This window comes from Staurois parvus, unplaced genomic scaffold (genome assembly GCF_062004578.1).
Source record: "Staurois parvus isolate SC_StPar_1 unplaced genomic scaffold, SC_StPar_1.0 ptg000137l, whole genome shotgun sequence".
Lineage (NCBI taxonomy): Eukaryota > Metazoa > Chordata > Amphibia > Anura > Ranidae > Staurois > Staurois parvus.
The window spans coordinates 893,561-909,002 of NW_028317933.1; the positions used below are offsets into that span (position 1 = coordinate 893,561).

Here is a 15,442-nt window from a genome sequence, read left to right on the forward strand (position 1 = left end):
TTGTGACTGGCAGCCTCTGTACTAATTAGGAAGACATTATCAGTGGCCCCCCCAGGTGTGAGCACTACACAAGGGGGACCCTGATGTAAGGGGGGACTCTGATGAGAACCCTGTTGTAAGAGGTATGCTAATAAAGATAATTCCTGGAACTAATCACCTAGTTAAAGTTGTTGTAAAGGCTAAAGGTTTTTTTTACCTTCACGCATTCTATGCATGAAGGTAAAAACCTTCTTTGTGCAGCGGCCCCCACAGCCCCCCAATCCTTACCTGAACACCCTTCAATCCAGCGATGTTCACAATAGCCTCGGCTGTATGGGGACTCTCCCTACTCATTGGCTAGTATCTCAACTATGGGGTTTTACCGCCCCCCAAACCGCAAATGTAAATAAGCCATTACTGTCCTGAGCCCCTGACCTGTAGCATATAATTGAAGTCTATGGCTCTGTGCACCTAACCCACAAGAAAGCTTCAGATGCACTGAGCTGCACCTGTGGATCAGTATGAAAGCAGCCTAAAAACCCTTTTTTTTACAGTGCAAAAATGCCCATTGCAAAACCATGTGATGTTTAACCTCCCTGGCGGTATTCCCGAGTGTAGCTCGGGGTAAAATTTCAATACCAAGAGCAGCACTTACCTTGTCCTTGGCTCCCGTGATGTGTCCTCTGCAGCGTCCCCGGCCATCTCCTCCGGCCGATGCCGGCATCCGGCTTCCGTGTTCCGGTCCCTGTGACGTTGGGTCGTACGGGCGCCGGAAATTTGAAATTTTTTAAAAATGTCATTTTTGCTGTCATTGCTGTTTCAATGCATTTCACATATATTTTGTCCCTACTGCTTTGTACTGTGCCCTTCCTGCATTTTGACTGTTTTTTTCTGCCTGGAAACTTAGAAAAGTCCATGGCGTCCAAAAAGCGTCCCTTTACGTCAAAAGCGGTTTTAGACCAGCGATAGTAAATCAGAACCACTTGCAGAATTGAGTGATAATGATTTGTGGGGGAAATTCGTCATCAGACACTGAAAACGATTTTGCGACTTTGCTCAGCGATGTGCGAATTTGCCTCTGTATTTCAAATTTCAGTGTTTTTGGTTTGATTATATTATTGAACCAAATTTATTATTATTATATTATTATTTTTCATGATTATTTATTCAATTATAATTTATGATTTCGTGTTTCAAGTTTTATCATACCCGGGATGTTTACTAGACTCTTGTTCGTACAGATTTCAGTGAGTTAGTCCTAAAAATTACAGCCTACAATAAAAAACTACATATTTCCATGCAAAAAAAATGGTACCGCTTTCAGCACCAAAAATCGGAAATAATCATACCGCCGAGGAGGTTAATAAACGGACCTTTTTCTCTTCCAGCATCTGTTGACATGGCTACGCATGGAACTTGGTATCAAGTACCCACCTGGTACAGGAGTCAGCACTACAGAGAAAGCATTGGCTTATGCGGTTCTTGCTCCCTCTGCGGCCTCTTGCTTCCTCCGCTGCTGGTGCTGGCTCCATACACTCTGGTGCTCTGGGATGGCGAGTCGGAAACCCACAATCTGGGCTTGCCAATCCACCATCCCAGAGCATGAGGTCGCGGGCCACATCAGTGGGCTCCACGGGGCATGGGTTGAGCACCCCTGTTCTAGACTGTAGGTAGATTGTAAAACAATAGAAGATATAAATGAGTTTAAACCTCTATAAACATAAGGAAAAATTCAAACAAAATTGACTAAACCTTTTTATAGTTTCCCTTTAAAGAGACAAGAAATCATTTGTTCAGGCACAATGTGAAGCTGTCTGGGCAAGCTGTCATGTAGCGCGCCCCAGTAACGGCGGATCTAGTGAATGACAAATCATTGCTGTTTACTTAAAAGCACTAATGGCATGGTCTTGGCTTTCAGTCATATAATAAAATGGCTATTCGGCCTCTCAGCTTCTTAATGCAATATTGTTGGGATGCAGCCACGGTCCACTCAGCAGAAATGTGCACAACAGACAGACACATTTACAAGTATTAGGCTAAACCTTAATGACAGCTGCAGGGAAAAGAACTTCTTCTAAATTCCCATGGGGAGGTGAGATCTACCGGCTGAGGAGGTGGAGACTCAGCTCCTTGCACAGATCGAAAGGGCTGCAAGGGCCGGGACAGTGATAATAATGGGGGATGGAAATTGACTGGAGTAATGCCATTACAGGAACAGTTAAAGGGCAAAACTTTTTAAACCTACTACAGTACAATTTTATGGTACAGTTCATAGAGGCCCCAACTAGGAATGATGCTCTGCTGGACCTGGTAATCTCAAACCATGCAGAGCTTATTACGAATGTCCGTATAAAAGAACATCTGGGTAGCAGTGACCATAACATGATTTCATTTATTGTTAGCTGTAAACAGCAAGCACATACAGGACAAATAAAAACACTCAATTTTAAGAGAGCTAATTTTCCAAGGCTGAGAGCTGCCCTCCAAGACTTAGACTGGGAGGGAATATTGGCATCAATGAACACAACAGAGAAATGGGAGTTCTTCAAAAATACTGTAATGTGAACACACTGCAAAATATATTCCCATGGGCAACACGTTTAAAAGGCTAAAAATCAAACCTATGTGGCATTCCAGTGTGTTTTTGATGAGTTTTTGGCCCGTTCCAGTGTGTTTTTGATGGGTTTTTGGCCCGTTCCAGTGTGTTTTTGATGGGTTTTTGGCCCGTTCCAGTGTGTTTTTGATGAGTTTTTGGTCCGTTCCAGTGTGTTTTTGATGAGTTTTTGGCCCGTTCCAGTGTGTTTTTGATGCCTTTTTGGCCCGTTCCAGTGTGTTTTTGATGCCTTTTTGGCCCGTTCCAGTGTGTTTTTGATGAGTTTTTGGCCCGTTCCAGTGTGTTTTTGATGCGTTTTTGGCCCGTTCCAATGTGCTTTTGATGCGTTTTTGGCCCGTTCCAGAGTGTTTTTGATGCGTTTTTGGCCCGTTCCCGTGTGTTTTTGATGCGTTTTTGGCCCGTTCCAGTGTGTTTTTGATGCGTTTTCGGACCATTCTGGTGTGTTTTTGATGCGTTTTTGGCCCGTTCCAGTGTGTTTTGATGCATTTTTGGCACGTTCTAGTTCGTTTTTGATGTGTCTTTTGGCCCATTCCAGTGTGTTTTTTATGCATTCCAGTTTAATTTTTTCCCTCTCTTTTTCTTCAATTTAAATAGGAACATCTGTGTTCCGGTGTGTTTTTGATGCGTCTTGGTGTGCTCCAGTGCGTTCCGTTCATGAACTGGCCCTGAATGTTTCCTTCTGCCCTTTGGGAGACACTCTACCATCTACCACCAAGGAGACCCACTCCTGGCAGGTTTTTTCCCCTTCCCCCCCCCCCCGGCCTCACTACAGAGGACTTTTCACAGCCGGGACACCGATCAGTAAGCCATTCTTAGTCATCACCGTAAGCAAGGATTGGAGCTGTTCTGTTGAGAATATGATTTTACATCCATTGAGCTATCATGAATGCTGCTGGCAGACTCATCCACCTTACTAACCGTTCCATCTCTGCCACCCCTCTCTGCCAATCCCTCCACTGACCTCCACTCAGTGTCCTCCACCCCTCTCTGCCAATCCCTCCACTGACCTCCACTCAGTGTCCTCCACCCCTCTCTGCCAATCCCTCCACTGACCTCCACTCAGTGTCCTCCACCCCTCTCTGCCAATCCCTCCACTGGCTTCCATTCAGTGTCCTCCACCCCTCTCTGCCAATCCCTCCACTGACCTCCACTCAGTGTCCTCCACCCCTCTCTGCCAATCCCTCCACTGGCCTCCACTCAGTGTCCTCCACCCCTCTCTGCCAATCCCTCCACTGGCCTCCACTCAGTGTCCTCCACCCCTCTCTGCCAATCCCTTCAACGGCCTCCACTCAGTGTCCTCCACCCCTCTCTGCCAATCCCTCCACTGACCTCCACTCACTGTCCTCCATCCCTCTCTGCCAATCCCTCCACTGGCCTCCACTCAGTGTCCTCCATCCCTCTCTGCCAATCCCTCCACTGGCCTCCACTCAGTGTCCTCCATCCCTCTCTGCCAATCCCTCCACTGGCTTCCCATTGCCCAACGGATAAAATTCAAAACACTAACAATAACGTATAAAGCCATTCATAACACTGCCCCAAATTACATCACCGATCTTGTCTCCAAATATCACCCAAACCGTACTCTCCGCTCCTCACAAGACCTCCTGCTCTCTAGCTTCCTTGTTTCCTCCTCTTATGCTCATCTCCAGGACTTCTCCAGAGCTTCCCCCATCCTCTGGAACTCCCTACCCCAATTTATCAGACTACCGCCTACTCTGCTCACTTTTAGGCGATCTCTGAAAGCCTATCTCTTCAGGGAAGCCTATCCTGCCCTCAGCTAATAATGGAATCTTCTACTCCTCCTACCAGTCCATCCCCCACAGTTACTACCTTTTGTATAACTAGCTCCTCCCTTCTAGATTGTAAGCTCCCAGGATCAGGGCCCTCCTTTCCCTCTTGTATTGAGCTGTATTGTTGCTGTATTGTCTATTGTAAAGCGCTGAGCAAACTGTTGGCGCTATATAAATCCTGTATAATAATAATAATAATTCAACTGTTTTTCTTGGTTGGATATGTCAACAGTTTATTAGGTGGCACTATTAGCGCTGTACATTCCTATTGCTAACTCCTTCCCAGAAGTTCAGGGAAGCTGCACTGAGAGAGCCAACTGCATTGAAAGTTGTAAAGTGCTGTGGAAAAAATTTGAACAGTTTACTGGGAAATGTTTATTTTATGTGCTAAGCTACAAATGGCTGAGGATTTAATACTACTTTGAGCCCTGGTTCACACTGATGCGGTGTGGAATTTGTGTTTTCTGTGCAAAGTCTGCACCGCATCAGAATTGCACCTTGTTCATGTGAACTGAAGCGGGTGTGTATCAGGGGCGGACTGACAACTCATGGGGCCCCCGGGCAATAGGGGATCATGGGGCCCCTGTGTCCTTGCCCAAACTCAAAAAAGCCTATGAAAAAGGTACCAGGGACATCTCATGGGGCCCCCTACTGACCCCAGGCCCTCAGGCGGTGCCCGAGTTTCCAAATAGTCAGTTCGCCCCTGGTGTGTATGTTAGGTTAACAACACCCTGAAAGCGGTCCACAAAATGCGGTGCGATGTGCAGAATCAGATTGCATAGGTGTGAATACCAATGCGATCCGATTCTAGTGCAGACCCAAAATGTACGGCTCCGATCGCACCGCACACAAATTACACGTGATCTGCACAGGAATGCGGTGCGGTTCCTGCGCGAATCACATGCGATATACCCAGGGGCGGACTGACCATTTGGGAACTCGGGCACTGCCCGAGGGCCTGGGGTCAGTAGGGGGCCCTATGAGATGCCCCTGGTACCTTTTTCATAGGCTTTTTTGAGTTTGGGTAAGGACACAGGGGCCCCATGATCCCCTATTGCCCGGGAACCCCATGAGTTGTCAGTCCTCCCCTGATACACACCCGCTTCAGTTTGCATGAGATGCCCCTGGTACCGTTTTCATAGGCTTTTTTGGGTGTGGTTTGAGTGTGAGCGAGGACACAGGGGCCCCATGATCCCCTGTTGCCTGGGGGCCCCATGAGTTGTCAGTCCACCCCTGGATACCGCGCCGCATATATGTGAACCCGGGCTAAAGATCATTCTTGAACTGCAAATTTCTCAAAATAGCACAGCTCAGAATCTCTAGGTTTTTGTATCAAACTGAAGGTTAGAATCGTGCCTGGAAACATAAAATGACTTGAAACTGAAGGCTTTTCTTTCGTTGCAGATTTTCCGGAGGGCAGACAAGAATGGTGAGTGTCAGATTCGTGTTGTCAGTGTGGACCCCTGTGGTATTAGTCGCAGGCATCGCGGGAAGGATATTCCTACTATTAACCCATCAGCGCCCGGCTAAACAGAAAAGAGTGTCGGTGTAGTGGAGAGGAGACCTGGGAGGAGGATTCTGGGGACTGAAGACAGTTATAGTGAGGATATGTGAATGGCCCTGGGGGTCTTCAGAAGGGATATTCTGGATGACAGGCAGCACAGATGGCTCTGCAAACAAACACAGCAAGAGCCCAGTACTCAGATAAAAGGATCAAATTCTGCCACTCACAGGACCCCCCCCCCCCCCACATTAGACCTCTGCTTGCTGGCTGAAGCTTGTGATAACTCTTACACTGCCAGGAAAAATAATGATCACTGAAATTCCCTGACTGAACATCATGCAGGGTCTAAACTGTAAACATTTGGGGGAAAAAAATCTATATATATTGCATATATTATATTGTCCATACTAACTGGATTTCTTGCTGATTTAAACATTTACTAGTTTTTAAAGTAAGGACATGACTGCGCCTGCAAGGTGAGGGTTCTTGCCATAATGTGCAACCATGGAAGGAATTTTTTTTTCCCCAGCAGGAGCAAATTGGATCATGCTTTGCTGGTTTTTTGTTGCCTTCCTCTGGATTAACTGTGGGTGTAGGATTATAAATAGTTTTTTTTTTAATTTTTGAACTGGATGCACTTTTGTCTTTTTTCAGCCAGACTAACTATGTAACTATGTAAATAATAAATAAATAAATAATTAACTCCTAACCTTAAAAAAAGAAATAAATTATTATTATTATTATTAATAATAATAATAATAATAAAAAAAACAAACACCTGAATAAAACCATACATTAGTATTATTATTGTTATTATTATTTATAATAATAATAATTTGTTATATTGTTAAAGGGTTATAGGGTTAATTATTATTATTTATTTATTTAATAATACCAAGTATTTATTTATGATTATTTTTTTTTTACTTATGTACTTACTTTACATTTATCTATTCATGTTATTATTATTATTACCCCTACAAACCCCCCCCCCCCAAAAAAAAACTAAATAAATAAATAATGAGAAAATAATGAGTAAAATAATAAATAAAATACTAATCCCAACCCAAACCCTAATCCTAACCTTAAAAAAATTAAATAAATTATTAATAATAATTATGCTAATAATAATAATAATAAACACCTGAACAAAAAAATACATTATTATTATTAATAATAATTTGTTTATTATATTGTTTAAGGGCTAGTGGTTAATTATTATTTATTTATTAATACCTAGTATTTATTTATGATTTTTTTTATGACATGTGTTTACTTTACATTTATTTATTAATTATATTATTATTATTACCCTTACAACCCCCCCCCCAAAAAAAACCCCAACTAAATAAATAAATATTGAGAAAATAATAAGTAAAATACTATAAATAAAATAATAAATAAATAATAAGAAAATAATAAATAAAATACTAATTCTAACCCAAACCCTAATCCTAACCCTAACCTTAAAAAAATGAACTAAATTATTATTATTATTATTATTATTAATAATAATAATAATAATAATAATAATAATAATAATGATAATAAATAAACAACCGAACAAAAAATACATTTAATAATAATAATAATAATAATAATAATAATAATAATTTGTTTATTATTATCTATTTAGTAATATCTAGTATTTATTTATGATTTTTTTTTAACTTGTGTATTTACTTTACATTTATTTATTCATATTATTATTATTATTATTACCCTTACAAAAAAAACCCCAAAAACAAATTAAATAAATAATGAGAAAATAATAAGTAAAATACTAGAAATAAAATAATAAATAAATAATAAGAAAATAATAAATAAAATACTAATTCCAACCCAAACCCTAATCCTAACCCTAACCTTAACTCTAACCCCTTACCCTAACAAAAAACAAAATAATAAAAAGTGAATAATAATAAAAAGTAAATCTGATGGAAAAACAAAAAAAAGAAAAACCTAACAACAAATGATGCAACAGATGATATTTTTCTCTATTGGCTAATAAAAAAAACTCCAAAGTTCAAAAATGCCTAAAAACGCTGTAAGGAAATGAGCAAAAACGTGCACGACCAAACGCGCCAAAAATGCTGAAAAACTTTCCTCTCAGATGTGAATGGAGCCTAATGAAAGCCAAAGTCATATCCAAGTTGCACCCTTTTCAAAGTTGCATCAGTGTTGCACTCCAAAGTCGTGCAACTTTGGAGTAGTACAAGTGTGAATGGAGCCTAAAAGTAAACCTGTCTTTTTTTGGCCAGACTAAAGCCTGCCATACACGGGTCGAATTCTGAATCTTTTCTAAGAATTTTTGTTTGAATTTCGCACCATTAGTGGGTCACAGAAACGGATGATTTTCGTGTGACCATCGAATTTGAGTGATCGGGCATGTTGAAAATGTTTTGAAAAATGAACGAATTTTGAATCAATGATGGGAGAATCGTGCGGGAAATATAAAGGGAAAAGAAATGAGTGTTAGCTTTGACCTGGAAAGAAAAGAAAATTCTTGGCCACAAAAATTCTTATCTGTAGCAACGAGGTGAAATTGAAGGCTTGGTTGGTCCAATTTCGAAATCAATGGTGGCGCCATCGGATTACAAAATTCACAAAAATTCTGATTTTCTAAAGAAAATTCTTTTGGAATTTGACCCATATATGGCCTGCAGGCAGTGAACACTAACCCCCGGTTCACATCTGTGCGGTCGGACGGGCCGCCATTTGCACAGGCACAAGAGCCTATTCATTTGAATGGACTGCTGTGCCCAGGGACACGCAGGGGAGAAGTCCCTGCACTACTTGGGAAATTGCAGCCCGCACAGAACCTCAGTTCCCAGTATGGTTGCATTTTCCAGTGTAGACAGTGGGTCCCGTATTCCTCTGTGTGGGTGGGGCGGCTGCAGGTATTTGTGCGGGTCAGGGGCGGACTGACCATTTGGAAACTCGGGCACTGCACGAGGGCTCAGGGTCAGTAGGGGGCCCCATGAGATGCCCCTGGTACCTTCTTCATAGGCTTTTTTGAGTTTGGGCAAGGACACAGGGGCCCCATGATCCCCTATTGCCCGAGGGCCCCATGAGTTGTCAGTCCACCCCTGGTGCGGGTCCCGCCATGGCACCACCCGTACAGATGCAAACCAGGGGTAAGGCTCCATTCACACCGGGGCGTCTGGAATCTGTCATTTTAGCAGAGCATTGTGAAATTGCAGGCAATAAGCTTGGATACTGATCCTCGTGACATGGCAAATAAATTGGCAACTTCAGTCCCAGAGGAACCAACTAAGCAGCACCAATAATTTGCCCTCTTTGAAGCTCAGTAATCTCTGACATGACTCCATATTACTAGCAGTGCATGCTGAGAATGATGAAAGTGAGGCTTCCCACCCGTTAGCTAGGTGTCTCATCACACAGCGGAAAAACAAAACAGTGTTACCTCACTTCTGCTTACAATGCGAAGCATGTGGTCACTTTCGCACCTGTAAATCATGTAGTGTTTCCATTTTTTTGTCCAACCCCTGTATGTGTAAAAGTAAAAGTGAAACCCTTCCTTCAAATACTTATGGCCAGGGCCATGGATAAGGGGGTACCTCCTGTACAGGGCCCAGGCAGCTGGGTGAATCAGATATGTGCAGGAAAGGTGGTTGGCATGGGGGAGGGGGAGTAATTACTGGAACCGATCCCCTGTATGGCTCTCTCTGCAGCAGCTGAAAGCCAGAGGGAGGGAGAGGAGAAGAAGGCAGCTTTCAGCTGTTGCAGAGAGAGAAGTATGGGGGAGGGGGCGTAATTACTGGAACCAATCCCCTGTGTGGCTCTCTCTGCAGCAGCTGAAAGCTGCCTTCTTCTCCTCTCCCTCCCTCTGGCTTTCAGCTGCTGCAGAGAGAGCCATACAGGGGATCGGTTCCAGTAGTTACGCCCCCTCCCCCATACCTCTCTCTCTGCAGCAGCTGAAAGCTGCCTTTTTCTCCTCTCCCCCCTCTGGCTTTCAGCTGCTGCAGAGAGAGAGAGCCATACAGGGGATTGGTTCCAGTAATTACGCCCCCTCCCCCATACTTCTCTCTCTGCAGCAGCTGAAAGCTGCCTTCTTCTCCTCTCCCCCCTCTGGCTTTCAGCTGCTGCAGAGAGAGAGCCATACAGGGGATTGGTTCCAGTAATTACGCCCCCTCCCCCATACTTCTCTCTCTGCAGCAGCTGAAAGCTGCCTTCTTCTCCTCTCCCCCCTCTGGCTTTCAGCTGCTGCAGAGAGAGAGCCATACAGGGGATCGGTTCCAGTAATTATGCCCCCTCCCCCATACCTCTCTGCAGCAACTGAAAGCTGCCTTCTTCTCCTCTCCCTCCGTCTGGCTTTCAGCTTCTGTAGAGAGAGAGCCATACAGGTTCCAGTATTTGTAAATGTTTATTACAGACAAGCAATCTGTCCATATTACATGTTCACAACAATGGCCCAATCCTAAAGACACAGAAGACGACTGCGCAACGCGTGGATATGAGTGCCGAGACATGCGCAGCTATTTATACTTTGTTACCTACACATATATACAGTATGGTTGGACATATGGGGGTGCCCTCCGTACCTCTTATTATTTTCACATGGTGATCTGGCCAGCAGATTATTTTCACATGGTGATCTGGCCAGCAGATTATTTTCACATGGTGATCTGGCCAGCAAGTCTGTTGTTTTCCAACATGCTGTTCTGCAGACAGGGTCATGGATAAGGGGGCATCACCAGTGCTCCTGTATAGGGCCCAGGCCAACAGGGGGGGCCCAGGCAGCTGGGTGAATCAGAGGTGGGCAGGGAGGGTTTTTCAATATGGTGGGGGGTGGGTGGAGGAGAATTACTGGAACTCATCCCCTGTATGGCTCTCTCTGCAGCAGCTGAAAGCTGGCTTCTTCTCTCCCTCCCGCTGGTGTTGAGCTGCTGCAGAGAGAGCCATACAGGGGATCATTTCCAGTTATCCCCCGTCGCACCCATCACCCTCCTTATGCACCATATGTGTGCCCCCACCATCACCGTGCTACCGGCTTACCTCCTCTCATTCCCACCGGCAGCTGCAAGCACACCATAGGATCCTTTAGGATGGGGAGCGGGGGAAGAATCCGGTAAATATGTCACATTTACCAATCCCTTCCTTTCCTGAATGAACGCAATGAGTAATCAGTACCGATTACTCACTGTGTTCATTCATAACTGAAGCCTAGCAAACTGTCTTTTTTGGGGGTGGGGCCCTTTCAAGTTGGCTGTATGGGGCCCCATGGTTTCTAACAGCAGCCCTGCTTGCAGATGTAGCAGTTAGAGTGTCAAGACAAACCATTTACCACTGATAGGGGTGCTTGCAATGATCAGTGTTTATTCATGTAAAACCTTTATCCCAAAAGAAGCTGGAGTTTGGCTTCCGTTTATTAGTGCATCTAAATCTGCTAGTACATCTAACACTCCCTTCCCCCCCCAAGACTGACAATGTTGCTGTCCAAAGGTGCCCCCTGTCCTCTTTTATCCAGAGTGGGGGCACTGTAATACAAGAAATGTGTTTCTGGCCAGATCACTGGGTAAAAACAGTGGGGAAAAAAAAAAAAGAATGCAGTCACCACATGTAATGAATGTTAAGCTGCAATATATTACATTTTTGGTTTTGGATTTCTAACTGCTCTAAGGATGCATAACATAAAATCCAAAGGAAATGCTCATTCCCAACTCCCAATCAGACTGTGATGCTCCGGAGCTCAAATCTAAGCCTCTGCCAGATTATTTCCAATATAATATCTATAGTGAAAAGTCCGAATCACAGAACAGATGCAATAAAAAAGTAACAGATTTTATTAGTTATATAAGGCAAAGCTTTCCTGCAGGGCTGTGTTTTCAGCCTCATGTAACTAATAAAATGTACTACTTGTTTCCTGGAACCGTTCCGTGATGCGGACTTTTCACTACAGGTGCTTTAAAGCAGTATTAGCCAGTTGCCTGCTTCCCTATAGTAGAAATATTGTTACAGGGCGGCAAGGCTGTGCAAACGTATACATACATGTGATTTGCAGTACCAAGTAGGGGGCGTGCACGGTGCCCTACCCGCACTGCCATTGGTGGCTACGGATATCAATCACCGGGTCCCGGCCAGAGAACCCCTACTGGCACCCAGTGATCACCAAGCGACACTGACAGGGGAGAGACCTGTGCGTAAACGACACAGGTCTCTCTCCTGCCACCATTAACATGCTGCTGTGTATTTCTCTGCACAACAGAGAAATACCCCATATGGAAGAAAAATATATTTGAAATATATTTTAAAAATAGTCTTCCCAAATATATTGACATATATATGAAATGCCACAATTTTGGCCACATTCAATATATTTCAAAATATATTTCAGTATATATATATATATATATATATATATACTGCATGTTGAAATGCATTTTTCAAATATTATAAAATATATGAAAAATATTTTAAAAAGTATATTTTTTTAAAATATATTCTTCAAATTTTTCTAACATATAAAAAAAGTCATTTTAACATATATTTTTACATGTATTTGTAAATGCATTCCAAAAATTTAGGTTTGTATTTTTAAAGGCATACAGTGTATTTGAAATGTATTAATGTTTAAAAATATTTTTCATATATTTTGTAATAAAAACGCATTTTAACATGATATATATATTTAATATGGCCAAAATTGTAGCATTTAAAATATGTCAATATATTTGGGAAGAATATTTTATCGCGTGTCGAGTTTTTTTTTATAGCGCAAGACATAAAAAATTACACAGGTGATCAAATACCACAGAAGGAAAGCTCTATTTGTGGGAAAAAAGGACATAAATTTCATCTTGGTGCAGCATTCCATGACTGCGCAACTGTCAGTGAAAGTAACGCAGCTCCATATTGCAAAAATGGCCTGGTCAGGAAGGGGGTAAATCCTCTGGAGGGCAAGTGGTTAAACCCCAAAGCAAACATTTATTATATTGCAGCTTACCAATTCTAAGATGTGAAGTCTGCATTAGTTTTTTTTTTTTAGGCTTTCTTTCTTCAAGCTCTCTTGTAGATGTAACTGATTATAAAGTATTAGTTAGAGTTAAAGTGATTCTAAGGTTTGTCATTTTTTTTTTTTTAAATAACAAATATTTTATACTTACCTGCTCTGTGTAATGGTTTTGCACAGAACAGTCCCGATCCTCTTCTTTTTGAGTCCTGGCTCCTCCCTCCTGTTTAGTGCCCCCAATAGCAAGCCTCTAGGAGCACTCAAGCAGACTTACTCATGAGCAGGGGCGGACTGACCATTTGGAAACTTGGGCACTGCCTGAGGGCCCGGGGTCAGTAGAGGGCGCCATGAGATGCCCCTGGTAGGCTTTTTTGAGTTTGGGCAAGGACACAGGGGCCCCATGATCCCCTATTGCCCGGGGGCCCCATGAGTTGTCAGTCCGCCCCTGCTCATGAGCACCCCCCCCCTCCTCATTGGCTCACTGGCTGTGAATGACAGCAGCAGGAGCCAATGGCTCCCGCTACTGTGTGAGCCATGTGAAGAGAGAGAGACCCGGAAGAGCTGCTGCTTTCATGCACATTACTGGTTCGAGATGGGGCTCAGGTAAATATAGGGGGGCAGGGGGAAGCTGCACCCAGAAGCTTTTTTACCTCAATGCATAGAATGCATTGAGGTAAACAAAAGCCTTCTGCCTTTAAAACCATGTCAGGCTTCAATTTGTGAGTGTATTTAAATCTGCCAGTCTATCTTCCACCCCCCCCCCCGACCACCACCACTACCACCACCAGACTGAAAATTCTGCTGTTTGCTGTGCCCCTGTGCTCCTTCATCCAGAGTGGGGGGTTTTCTAATACTGGAGGTGTGTTACTGGTGAAAACAGAGGGAGTAAAGCCTTAAAAAAGAAAACTACTGCAGCCACCACATCTAATGATTGGAAATCTGCAATATATTACATTTTGGGTTGTGTGTTTAATACCATTTTAAGGACGTTCTTACACTTTCAAACTTTCACAAATGATATTTCAGTATTCTTATCTGTTACCCCCCACACAAAGCTGATTTGGTATGACTTTGTCTTTGATATAAGAGAGGAATGTGTATACTTTTATCATACATCTGTCTTCCTTCCAGATGACGGCAAACTGTCATTCGAAGAATTCCAGACCTATTTTTCCGATGGAGTTCTTAATCAAGAGGAACTACGAAAAATGTTCATCCGGATAGACAGTCATCAAAGCAAGTATGTAAAAGATGGCCGGCTGAGTTGGGGCCCTATATGGCTGTGGGCTGCTGACAATAACACGGCAGGCCAGTATATGGGAGGGGCTGTGACCATTTCCAAGTAGACTGGAAATTCTCTGGTCACCGATGATTCATCGTCTACTCTCTTTACATGGGCCATGTCTAGAGTTGCACACATCTCATATGTTTGGCGGTTACTGTGAGGATGATGAATGTGCAGATATACGCAATCTATGGTGTGCCAAGTCAGTTACAGGAGTGACAATGGAAAATTATTTTTCTTAAGTGTTTAACGCTAACATATTCCAGCGACTACACAGGGCCATTCCCATTAGTCCACTTTCCTGTCCTGATTGTAGTGCTACAGCTTGCCTGTGGTGTTTGGATGCAGACAGGTTCACTTTTAGGCTCCATTCACACTTGTACAACCCCAAAATTGCAAGACTTCGGAGTGCAACTTTGACGCAACTTTGAAAAGGGTGCACCTTGGATATAACTTTGGCTTTCATTAGGCTCCATTCACATCTGAGAGTAGCGTTTTTCAGCATTTTTGGAGTGTTTGGTCGCGCACGTTTTTGCTCGTTTTCATACAGCGTTTTCAGGTGTTTTTGAACCAATAGAGAAAAATATCATCTGTTGCAACATTTGTTGCTAGGTTTTTCTTTTTTTCAGTTTTTCCATCAGTTTAGTTTTTATTATTATTATTAATTATTATTATTCATTTTTTATTATTTTGTTAGGGTAAGGGGTTAGAGTTAAGGTTAGGTTAGGGTTAGGATTAGGGTTTGGGTTGGGATTAGTATTTTATTTATTATTTTCTTATTATTAATTTATTATTTTATTTATAGTATTTTACTTATTATTTTCTCATTCTTTGTTTATTTTTTATTAGGGTAAGAATAATAATAAAATGAATAAATAAATGTAAAATAAATACACAAGTAAAAAAATAAATCATAAATAAATGCTAGGTATTAATAAATAAATATTAATTAACCCCTAACCCTAACCCCCCTAACCCTTAAAAAATATAATAAACAAATTCTTCTTTTTCTTCATCTTCTTCTTAATCTTCTTCTTTATTTATTTATTATTTACATAGTTACATAATTAGTCTGGCTGAAAAAAGACAGTCCATCCAGTTCAATCATAAAAAAAAAGAAAAAGCTATAATCCTACACCCATAGTTGATCTAGAGGAAAGCAAAAAAACCCCCCAGCAAAGCATGATCCAATTTGCTCCTGCAGGGGAAAAAATTTCTACCTGATTCCCCGAGAGGCAATCGGATATTCCCTGGATCAACTTTACCTATAAATGTTAATGTCTTGTTAAATTCTGTG

General features: G+C 42.4%; 1 protein-coding gene across 1 annotated transcript in view; it reads left to right on the forward strand.

The window, feature by feature from the left end:
* The window catches only part of NECAB3 (N-terminal EF-hand calcium binding protein 3), a 128,971-nt gene that overhangs the window by 14,120 nt on the left and 99,409 nt on the right, over nt 1-15,442 (forward strand). The window contains exons 2-3 of the mRNA XM_089673230.1: nt 5,788-5,812; nt 13,992-14,100. Of these exons, the coding sequence (XP_089529356.1) occupies nt 5,788-5,812; nt 13,992-14,100 (134 nt within the window). The remainder of the gene's footprint in view (nt 1-5,787; nt 5,813-13,991; nt 14,101-15,442) is intronic.